At 37.5% G+C, this 21,137-nt stretch overlaps 1 protein-coding gene across 2 annotated transcripts; it reads right to left on the bottom strand.

The window, feature by feature from the left end:
* Positions 1 to 242: 242 nt before the first annotated feature.
* etv7 (ETS variant transcription factor 7) lies at positions 243 to 15,918 on the bottom strand. Of its 2 annotated transcripts, none has more exons than XM_053481763.1 (9): positions 15,697 to 15,918; positions 14,118 to 14,217; positions 12,529 to 12,693; positions 11,772 to 11,858; positions 6,577 to 6,711; positions 5,870 to 6,031; positions 4,727 to 4,869; positions 1,865 to 1,965; positions 243 to 911 (listed from the first exon to the last, which is right to left on the bottom strand). In XM_053481763.1, exons 1-9 carry the CDS (start codon positions 15,775 to 15,777, stop codon positions 725 to 727), a joined length of 1,161 nt encoding a protein of 386 aa, XP_053337738.1. In that variant the 5' UTR covers positions 15,778 to 15,918; the 3' UTR covers positions 243 to 724. The 2 variants fall into 2 exon arrangements, with proteins under 2 accessions (XP_053337738.1, XP_053337739.1); XM_053481764.1 differs by having other exon boundaries at positions 6,577 to 6,669.
* Between the last annotated feature and the right edge of the window lie 5,219 nt (positions 15,919 to 21,137).

Raw genomic sequence — 21,137 nt, 5'->3', positions numbered from 1 at the left:
GTGCCAGTAAAGATGGCATTGGCACGAGAATTTCCCCTATGTAGTGACATCATATGAGAACTTTATGGCAATGAAGCGACTCAATTCCAATTATTTTTACTCCAATGTGATACTGGTGTAATATGTTTTTTGGCTTTAAACGTGATGTTTTTAGATCACTGATGTCATTCATTAGAACCAGCAGGTTGTATTATAAGTATATATTATAATTGTATTTTTTACTGTATAATAAAAATAGTTAATTTCAAATATTTCCACACCTTTATTTATTTTTTTATAAATCTTCCATGTAAAATGAGATAATAATTACATTAATTACATATCATAAAGAAAACAGATTTAAAATGTAACCAGAACCCAGATTGTAATGTGTTTGTTGCATTCTACCAAGAAAAAAATCTCTATAGTTTCACATAAAAAAAAAAATGATGATGATGATGATGATGATGATGAGAACTGAAATAGTGGAATTTGGATGATGGAGTAGATAGGTAGAGTCTGATATTTATAGCTGGACATTTAATATAAATGTTAGATGCCCAGGTCTTTCAGGTTGAAATGAAAATAGAAATTGAGAGTAGAGATTAAGCCAGCATGGTTGTACACATCAATTTTGAATTAGTTTAACTGTATTTGCATTTATAGTGAAAACTGTGAAAGAAAAAAAAAGAAACAGGGTTGAGCTAGTGCAAGATGGAGATATTTTGTGATGTAGACTGCATGGTCATGGCAGCGGGGACACACTGAGGATGCGAAGAGCTTCAGGACTAGAGTGGTTTGGCGTTGAGGACGGCGACACTTCCAGAGTTCCCTCTTTGTAAGCAGGAGGTGACACGGGGCTTTCAGGAGACTCAGGGGGCTCAGAACGATCAGACCTGCTCAGCATGATCTCATCAGGGGTTTTAAGAAATCTACAGAACAGAGGGAACAATGAAGAAGGACGAAAGGCTGAATGACAATGACATTAAAGAGGTATTAGGGATAATTGTACAATTAAAATGCAAAATAATAATAATCTTTAATTTGGATAGTTAGTAAATGAGAATATTTTCTTAGAAAAATTTACAAGCACTTTTTAGTTTTTTGTTACTAAATTTAAAAAAACCCAGCAATAATTTAAATTAAAAGTAGAATCTGGACTGCCAGCCCAAATCAGATTTTTTAAAAAAGAAAATAAAATCTGATTTCTGCAAATACGATTTCAAATCAGATCCAAATCAGATGTGTGTCAGCCTGGATGCTTTACCCGCCCAAATCAGATTTTAACCTGCTCATTACTATACGTCATTCACAATGTGATGAAGTTCAAGCCAATACAAAAACATGGTATGGACTTGTATCCAAAACAACTAGTCCAACTGGATATATGACCTGAAGGATGATATGTGATCTTTCCATTCTTAACTGTCGTGCTGTTACCTGTCTGTTGTTATAAGTTACCATGTAACACAGCACACATGCTATCATGTACCCATACCTCCTGCGTCATTACCACAGCATCCACAGTGTGTTGGATTTGGACTGCAGGTCTGAACAGAGCCAAATCTAATCTAATCACTTTCAAACAGCAATGTGGACAGTCAGTCCTATAAATCTAATTTGTGAAACAAAGCAGATTTTCCTGCAGTCTGAATTTTGTTCCAAGTGTCACATGAACATGTGCTTCAACAGAAGACTCAAGGGTAATCTGATAAATTGTTCGAAAAACACAAATGTGCTGTAATTTAAACCTAAAAATAATGCAGAATTTAAAACAGTTACAATTTAAGATATTCAACATCGTCCTAAATAAAAACATTGTGGTCACAGTTTTATAATTTTTTGACCCCATAAATGTGTATACAGTAAACAAAAAGTCACCCACCTGAAGAGGAGTCTCTGGCCCGACTCTTTTTTGATGATGTTGAGTTTATAATAATGCCGTAGTGCTCGAGACATTTTCTCATAGGTCATGTTGGCTCGGTTCTGAAATGCACAAAATCAAAGAGGGTTTTAATTGAAGTAGAAACAAAATCTTGACCCTCTCTGTGTGATCTCTGTTCTCACCCTGGACTCGTGCCTTACTGTATGTCGCTATTTGTCGTGTTACAGTAAGGGTGTATGTACAGTAGAATAAGTGGAGCCAGGATCTGGGTTCCCTTAAACCCCTTAAAGGTTTTTAGTTGCCCCGAAATAAGGGAATTCTCCAACTCAGTGGATGGGAAGATAGGTCAGAGGTAGGTCGACCTTAATTTTTTTCATCAACTGATTAATATCCATCACTCCCATGTGGCCAGTTTAAGATTGAAACTAGCTGTCCATTTTTCCTATTTCAATTTTTGTAACTTAATTGCAGTATTTTTTCAGTAACTAATTTTCATTGCTTTGAATTTAATTGAAATTAATTTAAATATATATTTAGATATAGATAATCTAGCATTTATAGCCTTTGAAATGTGAAGATGATATACTAATCTAATTGGTTGATGTGGTTTGTGCATTAAAATCTTTAATGTTATTTAATTGGTTTCCTATATAATGGGCTGATATGATATGATATGATATGATATGATATGATATGATGGTATTGCATTTCACTATTGCTGTACTTGTACAACCATGTCTGTCACAAATAATTTTTTAAATCTTGAATCTGATTCATTGCCCTTTGTAAGTGCAAGATTCTTCACTAGGGGGAGCTCCAGATGTGGAGGCACTGGATAATATTGGAGGCATGTTTTTCCTTTTCCCCCAACTTGCTTTAAGTAAAAATGCCATACAAATGCCAATTAAGTCTGCCATCACTGAGGGTGCTAGTTAATGTAGCAGTGCCTTTAATGCAAAAGGTTTAAAAGTTTTGAAATGAGAAAATGATAGTTTTTTTTTTTTAACACGTGTGGCTAAGTGAGCTTTTCCTTATTTATATAAGGTTTTAATGTATATAGGGCCTCCCAGAAGTTTTAATACATATAGAAACGCAGCCTGAATATAAGTCATGCTGTACAGTATGTGCATAACTGTTTAGTAGTTTGCAATTGCTTCTTAAAGGTTTTCAGTTGTGAACAATTCAAGAAATTGTTAGTACACACCCACAATGGGGCTTATGTGAGTCTAGCACTACAATCGCAAAACAGATATAATTTTAAGAATAAACTAATATCTCATAAACAGGTTCTCCAGTATTAAATCTTCTAGAGCAAGGGCTTTTAATGTTGGTCCTGGAGCACCACTGCCCTGCATGTTTTAATCTTTTATCAGCCTCCAGCACACCTGATTTAACTAAGCAACTAATTAACAGTCTTTTCTTAAATGAAGTGGGAGAGCAAGCAAAACATTAAAATAAGCAGGGTAGACCAGAGCCAAGTACTTGCTTTATATGTGTCTAAGCTTTCAAAACTAGTGGATTTACTAATCTTGGGAACGTGGGCCAAAGTGACATAGCTGTGAAACGGTTTTCATGCCTTTATCATGTATCATGTGCTCTCGTTTGTAGAGGAACAGGGTGCTTTATATCTGGTATACACCATAAAATAGCATTGATCCAGCCATCTACTGTAAACCTTTTATCCTGGGCAGTTCCTGAGCCTTTCCTGAGAACAGCGAACGTGAGGCAGGAACACACTTGCAGTTTGTTGCTAATGCACATTTACACCTAAGGGCAACTTAGCATAGCTGATGCAGGACGACCATACAAAACTCTGCACAGTCAGTAACTAAAGTTCTGGGTTAAAGGTGGAAATGGTAAAAGGCTATGAAATGGTATCCATTAGAATTACTTTTTATTATACGAGCATTAAAGTCAAAGCAAGGCTTTTGATTGTGAGGATTAAAAAAAGAGTTTTTAGGGACAAAATCCCTTTATTTCTTTATATAATCCCCGGCTGCACTAATGCACTTATCCCAGCGTTTCACTAGTGCTTGGATACCAAGCTTCATCCTTTAATGGTGCAAACGTGGAAATTACTTGGCGTGAGGTCAGGACTGTAAGAGGGATGTGGCAATAACTCTCAGCCAAGTTCCCCAAATGTGCAAGTGGCGTTAGTGAATCATTGTTGGCCAAGTTGGCAACAAGTAATCTGTCGATTTTTAAGGAATGTTTATGTAAAGACTGCAGTGGGCTCGGAGCCACCTCGGCAAGGATCGTCATTCATGGACATACTCACTCACTCACTTACTCACTCACTCATCTTCTATACCGCTTTATCCTGTATTCAAGGCGCTCGGACCTGGAGCCTATTCCAGGATACTTAGAGCACAAGGCAGGGTACACCCTGGACAGGGTGCCAATTCATACCAGGACACACATACACACACTTACACTCTCATTCACACACTAGGGGCAATTTGGGGACACCAATTAGCCTAACCTGCATATCTTTGAACTGTGGGAGGAAACCGAAGTGCCTGGAGGAAACCCACCAAGCACGGGGAGAACATGCAAACTCCATGCACACAGAGATGGGAATCAAGCATGGCCGGGAATCGAACCCGGACCCTGGAGGTTCACGGACATACAGCCTTCTTTAAAACATTTGCACCATTCAAATGTTTTACTGCGGCCAAGAGTCTCATCGCTGTACTTTGCTTGAAGTCTTCAGTAACTGACACTTTCATTTATAAAAAAAAAAAATCATTAAAAGTCCCAGTTTGATTTGACACCTGACACCTGAATGTATTTTTGTATTTTAAAAGCGGCCTAAAACAAAAAGTGAAGCTCTGAAGTGTTGTAGGTAACTGTGTTACTTGCCTTATGGTTTCCCCAGAGGCGAGCGAGTCCATTCGGGTCCACCACTCTAAAGATCATGGAGTCCCGGTCTTCCCACCTGATGTAGGCTTCATATCTAGTGTCCAACAGCAGCTGGTACACGTAATCCCATAATAATCTGCAATCTAGAATGGTGAAAAATCTATTTATTAAATTATAACTTAAATAATATTAAAATATTTGTACTTTGCTTGTGGTAAATGTTGAATAAGCGATAACACTGTGAACATATTTGTCTCCTAGACAAAATGATGTTGTTCTTAAGGAGGTCTACTTGCTCATAGAAAAACGGCAACTGTTTTGTTGTATCACATACAGGTACAATCAAAAAGTCTTTATTTTTACTTGTAGAGAACAATTTAGAATGCTGGCAACAGGATATTTATTCAACCAGTTTATTCATTTTCATGGGTGAAAGTATAAAAGAGGGAAATAGGGGAGAGCAACTGCTTTTAAGTTCTTCTGAATTGCCATGTTGTGTTTGAATCTTTCATTACTGCTAGTCAACATAAGTGTAAGCTTGTGCTAGTGCGCTGACAGATTCATGATCCACCTCATGGCTAGCGTGAGCTACAACGCTAACTAGCTTCTAACACAAGGCTGAATCCAAAATCCCTCTCTCACTACTCCTTAAGGGCACTACTTGTGTGTGTGTGTGTGTGGATGGAAGGGATTGTACACCCCATATAGTGCACAAGCTTTCCATTAGGAATTTTATACATTTCTCTTTTATAGCATGATATAAACATACTGCATTTACCCTTCGAAAACATGGCAGCTGGCTGTGTAGTTTAACAAACATTAGCAAGCCTGTCAACTTCATTACTTTTAGGTAACATGAGCCAATTTATTGGTAAATGCCAACAACAAATGCACTAAAAGGTAAGTATTTAGCTTAGGATACTAGTTAAGCTAACATGAATTAGCTTATTAGCAAACTTTTCTAGCTATTAATAAGCTGATAGCTACTACTAGACAGGTTAGATAAGCTAAAAGATAAGTAACTAGCTTAACTTAAACATTCTTGTGGAATGTATTGTGTAGGTATATCCAGTTGTTTATGCTAAGCAATATGTCAAGTCTAGGAAGTAATAAGGAAGTTATGATTGGCAGATCCAGTTTTACCTGTAAGTTTTCCGTTGGCTTCACTGCTCGGCGTTGTGACCTTGGACGATTTCGTTTTGTAGGACAGGTTGAGCGGTTCGTCTCTATTGCAGAGGACGTGATGATGGCCAGCCATGACTGGAGACATCTGTGATTTTCCTTCTTCAGAAACACATGGATGCTCTAAATGATTCATGGAGGGAGGAATAACTTGTGATGGAGTGCACTACACTAAAAAAAACCTTATCTAGGCTTTTTTTTTTTCAGAATAAATGATATTTATTAGCTCTTTCAGTTAAGCATTGTGTATGCTAATATTTTCATATTTACATAAATGCCTCTTGGTTAAAATAATCACTGAAGCTCCATAGTGTTAGTTCAGGAGTGTCAAAAATTTTAGCTTCAAACTAAGACTGCGCACTTATTTTTGTTTTTTTTTTACATTTACAGCATTTGGCAGACACCCTTATCCAAAATAACTTACATTTTTATCTCCTTTTATATCTGAGCAGTTGAGGGTTAAGGGCCTTGCTCATGGGCCGAACAGGGGCAACTTGGTGGAGGTTGGGTTTGGACCTGGGACCTTCTGGACTGTAGTCCAATGACTCAACCACTAAGCTATCCCTACGCCTAACCTCCATCTTACAACATGTTCAGAGTAACAAAAAACAGTTATATTGGAAATATTTATGATGTGAAATCTATTTTCTCTTCTTGTGTTTTCTAACCTGTTTGCGTTTGTGGAAGGCTAGTTGGCTGAACTTGTGAATTTTGTCCCATTTCTGGACCGGACGTGTTTAAGGTTCGAGAGTGTGGATTCACTGGACACACAGGCACAGATCTGTTAGTGGAGCTGCACAGACCTACAACGAGGAAGTACGAGAGAGAATCAGTGACAGTTACAAAGGTCCACTGCTGAAAATAAACAACAATATAGTGTGTGCATATTATACAATAATAATAATAATAATAATAATATGACTTCATCAAGCAATATAAAATAAAAAAAGACTGGAAGTGGTTTAAGAACTGTCCAACACATGAACAAACACCTGGATAGTGTTGCTTAACTGTCAACTTAAAAAAAAAAAATAATAATAATAAGAAGAAGAAGAAGCCCTTTTTATTTTCAAATGAAAAAAATGATTAAACACTTGGACATTTAATAAAGAGAGTAAGAGCATTTCCATACACACACGATGTGATGCGAAGGATTGGGATTAAACAGCTGTGTGTCCATAAGAAAAGCACTTGTTATTGACACAAGTCAGAAAAAAAAGCCTTCAGTTTGCTACAGTATAGGGAACGTAAAGATTGGACTTTGGAGCGATGGAAAAAGGTCATGTGATCTGATGAGTTTAGACTGAGCGTATTCCAGAATGATGGGCGTCAGGGTAAGAAGGGAAGCGCATAAAGTGTCCATGCATAGTGTCCAGTGTACCAGCCTCTGGAGGGAGTGTTATGATCTGGGTTGCTTCAGTTGCTCAGGTCTAGACTAAGCAACGTTGTGTGGCAATAAAATGAAGTCAGCTGACCACCTGGTGTACTGAATTTTTCTTCCCAGATTGCATGGGAACATTTCAGGACTCCATTTCAGGATTGTGAAAAAGTGGTTCTGGGAGCATAATGAATAATTTTCACAGACGTGAATTTTTAATTAAAATAAAAAAGTAGCCTCTCTCTCTCTCTCTCTATATATATATATATATATATATATATATATATATATATATAGAGAGAGAGAGAGAGAGAGAGACGGATTTTTTGCAAGAACTATTAGATGAAGGCTGACCTCTGTGTCTTGACAGAACAAATAACTGTTGTTTTTGTTGTTGTTATGTACCTAATTCCATATGTGTTATTTTATAGTTTTGAAATCCCTAGTATTGTTGTAGAATGTAGAAAATAAATCACTAAACAAAGAAATTTGCAAGTGACCCCAAACTTTTGAACGGTAGTGTATATATATATATATGGTTGATTAAATTTTGTTTATGTGATTGAGCATAAGGGGATTAAATAAATAATATATTTTTTTTCTCTTTCTTTGTGTGACATTAAAAGTTACTTCATTCTAGTAAATATCTAGTAGTATATTTTTTCTTTGTTTATATAAAACAATGTCTGTCTGTTTAAAACCCTTCCTGACTTTTGAACTTGATTGTTATGAAATTTTATGAGCATGATTTAGTTAAACGTTTCTTAGTCAGTTGGCTCCCATGCTGCAGAGTCTGATATAATTTATTGCAGATTGAATGAAGCCATTCTTTTTGTTTTTTTTTCACCACACCAACCATTTTATTGCCAGTTGCCACACCTTTTGATAAACTCAAGCTTCCTGACTTCAACGGTATCTAAAAGTGCACAGGAAAATAAAGGCAGCCTTTAATAATAAAGGCAATCAGGTTACTCTTCTTTTGTTCACTTGCACAGAAGGAAGATGCAGAGAATTTTTTTTTTTTTTTTTTTTGCTCTGTAGAACAAGTGTTGCAGGTTGGTGCAGGTTTTTGGCTTTGTTCTGGCATTGGTGCAACCAGGAAATAAACATAAAAATGCAAACCAAAACAAACACGGGCAAGCTCCTCCTGTGTGAGGTTCTCAAAGAGTGAAGCTTTATATAAGAGTGTAGTTCTGTGAAGGAAAGAAATCACCACATAAACATATATAAAATTTCATATACAAATAAAATTATTTAATACACAGATAAAAGAGTGGAATATCCTCTGAAAGATAAATATTCGGATAAAATAGTAGCTGTGCCTGGGGGCAGGATGCAACATATTTGAATATTTGGCTAAAACGGCAGACCAGTTTAAATGTTTATTCATTCATCCTGTGTACTGCTTATCCAGCACAGGGTTGTGAGAAGTCTGGAGGCAAGTCTCATTTCTGGAGACTACAAGAACGAGGCGGAGAACACCCTGGTCAGGGTGCCAAACCATCTCAGGGCACACACACAGACACACTGTGGGCAATTTGGTCAACACCAGTTAGCCTAATATGCATGTCCTTGGGAGGACACCAGAATACCCAGAGAAAACCCACCAAGGACACCACACGTGCCAACCTAAGGTGGGAATTGAAACCTTGACCCTAGAGGAGTGAGGCCACAATGCTAAGCACTACACCTCCATGCCACCTGAGTTTGAATGTAATAGCTATTATTGTTAGAAAAGCTAGCAGTTTTACTAGTGAGTGGTACTGTATGCAAACAAGATGCACTGCTGCATTCTCCAAATCCTTTACGTTAGTTTAAGACATTCAATCTTCTAATTGTTTTTTTTTTAGAATGTATATATTTGGATTTACTCATATAATAACCCACTTCAGACTGTACTGTTACAGTCGTAACATTAAACCTTAAAACATTACACAATGGTGGACATTAGCAGCAAATGCTTGAAGTGCATTAATTTGCACGACGGGGTCTCCATGGTTGTCCAGGACATCTCATAGATGTTCAGCCGGATTGAGAACCGGAGGAATGTGGGGGCCGGATCAACAACTTTGAGACCTGTGCCTGCATCTAATATGCAGCAGGCTGTGACGTGCTGAGTGTTCTGATACCTTTCTATCGTGGCCAATGTTGACTTTTTTTTAAAAAATTTTTTATTTGTGCTATATGGGGCGGCACGGTGGTGTAGTGGTTAGCACTGTTGCCTTACACCCCCAGTGTCCGGGTTCGATTCCCGGCCAGGCTCGATTCCCGTCTCTGTGTGCATGGAGTTTGCATGTTCTCCCCGTGCTTGGTGGGTTTCCACCGGGTACTCCGGTTTCCTCGCACAGTCCAAAGACATGTAGGTTAGGTAAATTGACGTTCCCTAATTGACTATAGTGTGTGAATGGGTGTGTGTCTGTGCCCTGCGATGGATTGGCACCCTGTCCAGGGCGTACCCTGCCTCGTGCCCTAAGCCTCATAACCCCCCGCGACCCTGAATATAGGATAAAGCGGTATAAAAGATGAGTGAGAGTGAGTGAGTGAGTGTGCTATATGGGCTTTTCTGTGGCATTGGTGATATGTGTGGGTGTAATGCAGCATGACACAAGCATTAGAACAAGACATGCTTAAAATAATTGAAATAGTTTTAATCTACTCTAATAATAGGAAATACTTGTGATGATTATAGGCCTTTCTGTAATAAATGTGCTAACATTAACATTCATGTCTTTTTTTTTTCCATCCAATTTGTGTTCCTCACTGGATTCTAGATCCAACTATGACTCACTGCTTTGGACTTCATTATCTGATAATTCTTCTCTAACTCTCTTGTCTCAACTTGATTTTAGAAAAGTTGTTACTAAAAATATTGATATTACCAGCACAGACTAAGACATATACTTTGTTTTCTTTGCATTTACAGTACTTGTGCCATTGATTGAGGAGATGCTTGGGCTGGTGGAAAATGTTGTTCTGTAGTGAACTAATTATTAGGGTTGGTAGGTAATACAATGAAGGAGGTGCTAGCAGCTTGGGAAAATCCATTACTTTGTAAAATTTTGAAAATTCCTGCTTTAATGTATGAAATTCGAAAAACTGCAGACTTTTCTGAACTGGTTTCTCTTCTGCGTGGATGTTAACCACAAGTAACATTACAGCATTTAAAATTGGTTGCCTCAAAATATTAAAAGGAGTGAATGAAGTTTCAATTCTCAAAAATCTTAAAAAAAAAAAGACTATATAAAGTGTAATTTATTGCAAAATTTTCAAATTCCCCTTCCGAGCTTAATTTTACTTTAAAATAACGAAGTGCATTTAATAGTTTAAGATAAAACCACAAATGTTGTTCAGATACAGTACACGGATATTAAGTGTGGGTCGGAACTAAAGTAGTGAATGCGTAATTGAAGAAATATCCAAAAACTCACAAGACTAGCCCTTCACCATGGCATATCTAATTTGCAAAGAACTGAGAAAATCCTACTGCTTAGTTGCTAAGAACACCTTCCACTGTCAAAACCGAATACAGTTGCAAATACAGAAACTAATACGTGGGTTGGGCCTGACTACACTCTGAAGATCTTCATAGAATGCATTCCACAACATTGTAGAATCATTCCTTTAAGATTCTTGTCCATGTTGTCCAGATTGCATAAGAGCTTCCTGCTGCAAATCTCTCGCATCCCAAAAGTGTTCATTTGGATTTAGAGCCCATGGCAGGGGAGCAGCTTTTGGATTGGTATAAATGGGTGAAAAGTTTGCCAAGAAAACCTTCTCTGCACCATTATACCACCTCCTTAACCACCCAGCCTGCAATGTGGACTAACACAAGCCAAGTTGATTCATGCTGTTGGTGACAAATTCTGACCATCACCAGAAATCACGATTCATCAGAATAGGCTTTGTTCTTCTTCCAGACTTGGTGATGCTGTGCCCGCTGCAGCCTCAGATTCCTGTCTTTGGAACCTGAAATATTCTTCGGCTGTTGTAATCTATCTTTCTTGTTTAACGCGCTTGCACGAAATAATTACTTTATCTGTGTAACTGTTACCTTTCTGTCAGCTCGAACCAGTAACATCTGATGAGTTTTCCCCACTAAGACATGGGTCTCATTTATCATTGTGTAAGTGTTGTGTGTGAATGTTTGTGTAACGAAAAAAAAGTTTGCTAAATTTGTTTCAGAAAAAAGTCTGAAATTTTCCGTATACTCGTCTGTCTATGTTGACTGCTTGCAAAGTAAAAAAGCACAACTCATTTGCATTTAGTAACTCACAAAACATAAAGTGCTCAGTCAACTGGGTGCATAAATGTCACTTTTAGCCCCGCCCATTTTTACACAAAACCATAAACATTGTAAAAAATCTCATCTGGTTTACAATGTTTTCTTTCTTTTCCTTTAATTCATGCAACACCTTGCAAAAAGCCAAAATTCTCTACTGTCTATAAAAAAAAATACTTGTCCATGTATTGAGTGTGTGTTCTCACCTGCAGTGCCGATAGAGCTGGGTGTTGCCTGTGTCTGGGAGCGTCGCTGCTGCTTAACATGCTGGAGGAGTTCATACAGTACATCACCTGGAAGTCAAAATTAAAATCAGAGAAATATACTGCTATCGTTGAGCAATTTTTTTTTTTCCCAGAAAACAAAACATATGGTGTTGGCACTTAATTTATGAATTGACTGTCTGAAATAAAACGTAAGAAGATCTCCACTATTTTAAACATATACTTTCTGGCCACTTCATTAGTACTATGCAAAAGTGTTAAGCCTCCCTTTATTTCTTCATATAAACCTAAAATAAATGATGTAGATTAAAATAAAGAAATGGAAACACATGTTTTACTGGCTGCAAAGTGCCTAAAAATCATCTGTCATCATCTGCAGCAGTTCCTGACTGGATCATGCCAAAAAAAAGCCTTCAGGAAGACCAAATAAGAAAATGAATAAAGTCGAAGAAATGAGAGTTGGCTCAAGACGTTCTCACAGTCCTGCCAATGCACCAGCACATCTAGCCAGCCTTTCTCCTTTCTTCTACTGATGGCTTGGTAGCTTTAGGTTCAGCTACATGCATGAACTGTCCTTGGAGCAGATATCCAGTTGTCCATGTCTGTAGAACTAGATGTTGTTTTTTTTTGTTTGTTTGTTTTTGCATAGTCAAAAGCTAATGGTTTATTAGCTGACTAATAGGGAAAGAACTTATCAACTCACTGATAGATCTAGAAAATGCTGATTTTGTTATGTCACCTGAGCTGGGGCAGCGCAGCCGGAAATCCTCCTTGGTGAGGAGACACAGCGCTCTGCCGTTCATCTCGAACTTCTCGTGATCGGCACGGCGCAGGGCGTATTCCCTCTGAGCCCATCGCAACCACAAATTAACATCGTCTTTATCCCATAGAGACGGATTAATACCTAATAAACAACAACATGCACACACATCTCATGCCATGCCATCAGCTTCTATACATCCTAAATTACATAACTAAGTGAAGTAAAAAGGTTAGCATGGTGACATTTGTGTCGAATCCTAAATTACATTTAATAACACGAAAATGGTCTCACATAAACACAATAAAACATGATGTGGCGCTTATCATTTGTATAATGTCTGTTTTTGTCTTTTAAATCAATTTATACGAGACTTATTCAAGTCAAACCAGGAACCGCAATGACGTTTTTGGTGAACGGAGTTGTATGTAAGACTGATTTTTACAGAAGGCTCCAAGCACAGTACAGTGATGAGACTCTACGTCGGAGTAAAACATCTGAAGTTTTAAAGAAGGCAGTACTTTACTGTGACTGATATTCTTGGACGGGGTGGCTTGGAGCCCACTGCAGTCATTCCTGTAAAAATTAAGCGAGTGGAAAATGGTGGCCAACTTGCGGAATAGATGTACATCTGTGTGTGGGAACTGTACACATAATTGTTCAGCAACATAACAAGCACATCACAGGACCTCACTCCTAACCATTACCACAAGTTTGGGACACTAAAGGAGTTCCTGGGAGGCCAGCATTTCATACGGGAATCAGTCTGATCATGTCTCTATCGTTCTGAGAAAACTTTCTACCTTGATGTCCAAGCACTAGTAAAAAATGCTGGGATAAGTGCATTAGTGTAACAGGGGATTACATATGAGAAGGAGTGCTGTTGTGTTTAATATGATCACCGCTATATTCAGTGTATTTGGTTATATTTAGCACATCAGCACAACATTATGGTCTATTATGTACATCAGGGAGTTTTTCCTTGCTACCGTCGCCCTCGGCTTGCTGATCAGGTACTATCTAATCATTTTGATTTATACACTTTGGATTTTATGTAATAAGGCATTATTTGTCTCTTTAATGCAAACATATTAAATACCACATTATGATCTTCAGACCTGAACAAGTCAGGTTTTGGTTTCATATTATGATAATGCATTTCTGTTTTCTTTAAATGTTGCTTTACATTATTAGTTTCTTTTTTTTTTTTGTAACATTTTATGAAATACATAAAATATATTTGGGAGAATAAAATGTACACTCCAATATGCAAAAAAAATAGGCTAAAAAATTAGGCTACTTAAGTGTATTTTCTTCTATTTAACTTGCAGTAAAGTGCTTTACTGTTTTACAGATCACTCACAAATTACCCATTTAAAATGATGTTTATACTTTATACCTATTATAATAGTTTATCAAATGCACTATTTTGATTTAAAAATATAGTCCTGCATATCATTTACTCTAAAACAAATGCATAATGCATAAGGAATTTTAGCTAGTTAGCTATAACAGTGAGTACGTAATCCTTTTAAAATTATCATCAGAAGTATAAATGCAACACTTACGTAATCTCCCAGGAAGTTTGCAGAGTTCGTCTGCTGTTTTAGGAAACACAGAGTTCGAAGGGTTTGCCGTGTGGAGTTCAGGATCACCATCACCTGCATCCTAAATAAATCATAGAACTCATTTGTTTGTTTGTTTGTTTGTGTCAATCAAAAGAACTATAATAAATAATTTAATTAATTTATTGCAATAATCTATCTAATCTATTATGCTCATGTTGGATTATATTTTGTCTGCATTTCCATATATTTTTCAATTTGCCCTATAAAGGTAGTGTAGCATGAAAAGACAAAAAGATAGAAGGGTTTTACTGCAAGGAAAAAATGTACTAAGAGAAATGTAATTTTTGAAATTTAAAAATATGTCACACACACCTGTTCTACGACCGGCGGGTTTGTGACAAAATATTGGCAATTTACACAGTTGCAGTCAAACTGAAATTTTAAATAAAACCATTCGAAAAGATAGAATATATGTGTTCTATGGATTATATGTATAAATTAAGTTAAACATAAGTAAAAATAAGTTTTTTTTTATATGTTTGTATTGTTATATAATAATATTTTAAACACTTAAATTGGGGGGGGGGGGGGGGGGGTGTTGGTTTCAGGAAGGGCATCAGGTGTTAAACCTGTGCCAAGTATCTATCTGTCATTTAATAACCTTGAATATAAAATAAACTAAATAAAATAATGAGATAAATCAAAGAAAAAAAGTTATTATATGCGAATATATTTCAAATGAAAGTACTGTATATATATATAAAGTTAACCACAAGTAACATTGATTTTATATATATATAAAGTCTTATAATAAAGTAATATTTATATATCTTATAATGAAGTATATATAAAAGTAAGTATATATAAAATTTCCCAATATTTAACTGTCTGTGTGTCTATCTGACTGTGCATCTGTATATCTGTATTTGATATAATAAAAGTAAGAAAATCATGTTTTCTTTTTTGTATTCTGTAATCTATCTATCTATCTATCTATCTATCTATCTATCTATCTATCTATCTATCTATCTATCTATCTATCTATCTAAAACAAATTTTTATTCTTTTTAATAGTTAAATCCTGCAGGTATTCAGTGGAAGGAGAGAGCCCAGGTTTCCTGTAAGCTCTCTGCTCTCCTGTGTGTGTGTGCGTGTGTGTGTGTGTGTGTGTGTGTGTGTGTGAGTGTTAAACTGAAAGAATGGTTCAGTGTAAAAGTGAAAGTAAAGTTGAGTAACGTACTGCGTTGTTCACCCTTTCTTATTTCTGTGCTTTTGACTGCTTTGAATTAGCTAAAATTGCATATTGCTCTATACATATTGTTTAATTAAGGATTTTTAGACACATTTTGATGCTTGAAACCCTTTTTTTTGTTTTTAGTACAGAATCCTCAGGCTTGTGTGTAAAAGGCCATATAAATGGTTTTGTGTTATGCTTTAGAATAATCAAGTAACCAAACTTTAAATATGTATATTGTGTGTGTGTGTGTGTGTGTGTGTGTGTGTGTGTGTGTGTGTGTGTGTGTGTGTGTGTGTGTGTGTGTGTGTGAGTGTGTGTGTGTGTGTGTGAAAGAGCTCTTACCGTGATGAGTTTAGGTGCTGTAGAGCTGTTGGTCATTTTGCTATTAAACCCTGAACTAACTGCACATCTCCTTATTTTCATCAATAAGTTAAAGAAATGCTGAGCTGTGTAGATGTAAAGGATGATCTGTTTGCTGAAGGAATTGAAGTGAAGTGTTTTCCCAGTCGCAGACAGTCACTCGGAGACTCAGGCTGCTGTTGAAGTGCAGAAACCTTCCGGGAAATGAAAGTGAAAGAGGATCTGCTTGTGGGATTTAGAGAAACAACACAACCGAGAGGCTGAAAACTCACAGAAACACCCGAGTCAGTGCTGGAAAATCACGTAGAGAGCTAAATAAAGAAGCTCATGAAATGAGTCATTTCTTAAAAATCTAGAAATTCTTTCATATTCATATTCATATTCATGTTCATGTTCATGTATTCATCTAGGAATACTACTACCTCTACTTCCACCTCCACTAATAATAATAATAATAATAATAATAATAATAATAAAGAATAAAAAGATGATGGGGAATAAACAGAAGAATAAAAGGAAGAAGGAACAATATTAATAGCAATTTTAAAACTATGCCTTTTGGTGCTTGGCCCTGGGGTCGAGAAGTGAAAGCTCGAACTGAAAGCTCTGCTGCCCTCTAGTGGTTATCCATCAGCTGTGGACAAAAGTTTAAAGAATGAGACGAGAATTAATTTTCATTAAAAGTCTGCTGCTTCAGTGTTTTTAGATCTTTTAGTCAAATGTTACTATGGTATACTGATAATACAAGCAGGGCCGGTTCTCGACCAGACCATATTGGGGGGGGGGGGGGGGGTTGTAATTTAAAGGGGGCATCATGTGTGTTCGGTTCGAGCACTGTTTTTTCCCCTGTGCTTATAGTAACAGTATTATCCTTTCTGAATTGTGTTGTTAGCTGCGTCCAAAACCTGAAGTGGATTGCACTTTGTCAGGCCTCTACTTTCAGACCTGTCCAACTTGGGTGTCCCACTTGAAGACTAAGCTCCTGCTGGTATAGCTCTTAAGGGCACTGATGAGGCACGCAACCCCCCTGACCACAATTAAGTGACAATCCCTCGGGGGGGGGGGAGGAGCCAAAAAAATACAAATTAAATAAATAGAACAAAATAAAATAAAATATCCTTAATCCAGATTTTTATCAATCAACGACATAACATTTATCTTGGTCTAATTCTCAAAAATGTTTAACCTAAAGTAAGATTTAAAAATAAGACACTATAACTAGAATATTTACAAAACTGAAAGGTTGTCTTATGAATAATAAAAAAAAATAAGTTAAAACAGATGAGCTATAGAACAGATCATATTATGTTTTTTTATATATTTAATTTATTATTATTTTTTTTATAGTAAATGAACAGCTCTCTTCTCTCCAATCCACTCTACAACAACAGTCTCTTATTTCCCTTTGGAAAACTTTCCCAAATTCATCCATGGAACTACAGTGTGGGGTGGGGCTTTACGTAGGGGTCTGTCAGACAACGGTCATTTGTCTTCGGTCTGTCGAATTCAGCGGACGTGGACTCATCGCTGCAGCTTCTTCTTCAGTCTTTCCACTCCGTGACCGCTGAACTCCGACACGACACTACGTTAGGCTACGTCTTGACTCATTTGCATACGGACGGTGATTAGATGTTTACCAAGGGCTCAGGGAAAGAGAGTGTGTGTGTGTATGTGTGTGTTTGTGTGTGTGTGATTACAAGCATTTTATAAGTGTCGAAGGCTTTCATTAACAATTGCATTAAGTTTATGCATTTACATTTAGACAGACGCCCTTATCCTGAGTAAGTAACATTGTTTTTTTTTTTTTTTAATATCATTTTACATTTAAGCAGTTAAGGGCCTTGCTCAAGGGCCCAACAGGGACAACTTTGTGGTCGTGGGATTTGAACCTGGGACCATCTGAACCGTAGTCCAATGCTTGAATTATGTTATTTGTTTAGGAATTTAAATATGGTTCAAGCATATTTATGAATAAATCATTCATTTGAAACTCCTGACTTCAGGTAAATATACTCACGAGTTTAAATAAAATTAAGAAAAAAGAAAAAAAAGAAAGTTCTGTTTGTGTGACTTTAAACTGCTTTAAACAGCAAACACACAAATGACTTCATAGATGACTTTTTCTTCGCAGCATTCTTAGACATAAACACCTCATTACAATCTCACTCATCTCCTAAACATCTACTTGCAGTTCTCTGAGTTTAAATATCATGTTAATGAGAGAGGTCAGAGACTAGAATGGTCAATCTGGATGGACCTGAAGGCTATTATGTCTTTAATATCCACTCTTTATTTTTGTCTTAAATATCCACGACTGTGGTGACAGTGGTTACAATCAGACACTCTGTGATGGTCAGTTAATGTGTCCTCATGCTCCCAGAGCCATTATTTCACAGGCTTAGTCCTGGAATATACATGTGCCAACAGAGAACAAAAACTCCATAGATGTGATAACCTGGTGATTCAGTACATTCAGGTCTGACTTCTAGGTGCTGAGTCTCGACCTGAGCAACTGAAGCAACCCCAGATCATAACACTGCCTCCAGAGGCTTGTAAAGTGGACACTATGCATGATCGCTTCATGCGCTTCCCATCTTACCCTTTCATCAGACTGGAATAGGCTCCAAAATCTCAATCTTCAGACCACATGATCCTTTTCGATTCCTTACTAACAAGTGGTTTTCTTATAGACCCACAGCTGTTTAGTCCCAATCCCGTGACTTCTCATATGGAAATGCTCAGGGCCCGGTTTCCCGAAAGCTTCTTATCGTTCTTAAGTTGTACCTTAACCTCTCTCTTAACATTATGGCGCGATTCTCGAAACTTTTGTACACTAAGTATCTCTTAAGTAAGTCACACATTGGTCTGGACCAACCTTAACTCACTCTTAGCGTTGTTTCAGCTCAAGACGCTAGTCGCCACCACTGTGAAGCAGTCTTTATAAATCAGCGGTGTATGGAAGCTCATTATGATAGAATATACTGTAGGCGTGTTTAAGAATTTTATTGCTGTTGTGCTAAACTGAAGACGGCGCCGTCCGTGGAGCCGTGTGGTTCATGTAAATTTTTTCTTTAGGCATAACTTCAGCCCTTTTCATATTTTGCCTGAGGTGGCTATTTTAAAAGAAAGTTTCACCTTTCAAAGCAACAGATTATGGAGCTTCTTGACCTCTCAGACCTGCACTTGTTGATGTCCAGCTGCTCACTGCTTTTTGTTTAAAATATGTTTCATTGATCATTTGCCATCATTCATGACTGGATGGACTTTTCTTTTGACACTCTTAATTTAATGATGAAATTTGATATATTTAAATGGGAAAATAAACTTGGGAGTTTCAATCCCGGCATCCATTCACTTTTCTGAGTGATTGTAATGCTTTATACCCCTATCTCAACTATGTGGTTTGAGTTTTAGTGAGATGCGGTGTAAGGCACCGTGAGCTGCCGCGATTGCCTGCCGATGTTCTGCAAAGTTCTGCAAGGTCCGCAAGGTTATGCGAGGGCCGCCAAAAAAATTAACCATGTTTAATAAAAAAATATATATATAAAAATATATATTATATAGAGGGATTGTGTGTTCCTGGTGTGACTTGGGCAGTTGTTGTGGCCATCCTGTACCTGTCACGCAGGTGTGATATTCGGATGTACCAATCCTGTGCAGGCGTTGTTACACGTGGTCTTCCACTGCGAGGATGATCAGCTGTCCTTCCTGTCTCCCTGTAGCGCCGTCTTAGGCGTCTCACGGTGCGGACATGGCGATTTATCGCCCTAGCCACATCAGCAGTCCTCATGCCTCCCTGCAGCATGCCTAATGCACATTCACGCAGATGAGCAGGGACCCTGGGCATCTTTCTTTGGGTGTTTTTCACAGTCGGTAGACAAGTCTCTTTAGTGTCCTGCGTTTTTAGAACTGTGACCTTAAATGCCTACTTTCTGTAAGCTGTTAAGGTCTTAACGACCATTCCACAGGTGCATGTTAATTAATTGATTATGGTTAACTGAACATGCATGGAAAACATTTTTTAAACCCTTTACGATGAAGATCTGTTATTTAGATTTTTACAACATTCTTGTTGAAATACACAGTCCTGAAAAAGGGACGTTTTCTCAAAAACTGACACTTGCCGAACAAAACTTTGATCTTGGTAACCAGGAATTGCTTGCAGTTAAAGCAGCGTTAGAGGAGTGGAAACACTGGCTAGAGGGAGCCAAACATCCTTTTGTCATCCTTACCGATCACCGAAATTTAGAATACATCCAACAAGCATAAAGATTAAACACTAGACAAGCCTGGTGGGCGCTGTTCTTTACTTGCTTTAACTTCCACATGACCTATTGGCCAGGTTTAAAGAATACGAAAGCAGATGCGTTGTCACGGTATTATCCCACATCCGTTCCAATGTATACTTGGGTATCAACCTCCGCTCTGTCCTTGGGATGCCACTCCCACCGAAGTACCAATGGTGGATCAGTGGTTTCGGAGAGCGGAAAGAGTGTGGGAGGATGCACACACGCAAATCTCCCGAGCAGTCTCCTGTTTCAAAAACTTTGCCTATAGACGAAGGAAGGAAAATCCTCCGCTCCAGGTAGGCGATCGGGTATGGCTCTCGACCTTCACCTCAATCTCCCCTGTGGGGCCGGGGGGGTTGTTTCATGTCTCCTCACCCGCAGTGTGTGCATGTCTCCATGAATCTCATGTGACTTCTGTTGTGCTTTTGGAACTAATCTCCTGTGCTTGTGTGTGGCTGCCTGCAGGGGCTAACGAGGAGCAAGTTCTGGTTTTTGTTCTTTGAGTTTTATTTTTGTATGTTTTCTTTATTTTTTCTAATGACTTTAAAGAATATAAAGAAAAAAAGAAAAGAAAACTGAAACAGTATCTTCACAAAATACCTGCCTTTGCGTCCTTTGAATACCCTCAAATCATGACTAGGTAATCTTCAATCATGCTTATTCATGATGTTTTGATTTTTTTCTACCTTTATGAAATTGAAGGCTTAGCGCTATCATACAAGGTTTTAATACCGCATAGGGCAATCCTAAACTCCAGTCCAGTCAGTTCAACAATTTCTTTAGCTGTTTTCTTTGTTCGATGCAGCCTCTTCTGAAAAAACAGTACCATCTTTTCCGGGATCGCAGTATACTTTGTTTGATGTGGCTTTTAAAAAAATGAGAAGGCGTGAAGAAGAATTGTTGCACTCATAATCAATCACTGCAGTAATTATTAAATCAAATCATCTTAAGTACTTGCTTATTTTAATCCAGGGCTGATGCCTAAACTGGATCATAAAATGATCCTTATCTGAAAAACCCCACAATAGATTTTACCCAAATCATGACATGTATGAAACTAATAAACTTTTATTAAATCATTTTTCACCATATGTATACAGAAATATGAAAATATGTACATCCAAAATAGCATGT

Source organism: Clarias gariepinus, chromosome 22, assembly GCF_024256425.1.
Source record: "Clarias gariepinus isolate MV-2021 ecotype Netherlands chromosome 22, CGAR_prim_01v2, whole genome shotgun sequence".
Classification (NCBI taxonomy): Eukaryota; Metazoa; Chordata; class Actinopteri; order Siluriformes; family Clariidae; genus Clarias; species Clarias gariepinus.
The sequence above is the reverse complement of the archived record's forward strand: the minus strand, read 5'-3'. Positions and strand labels throughout refer to the sequence as shown.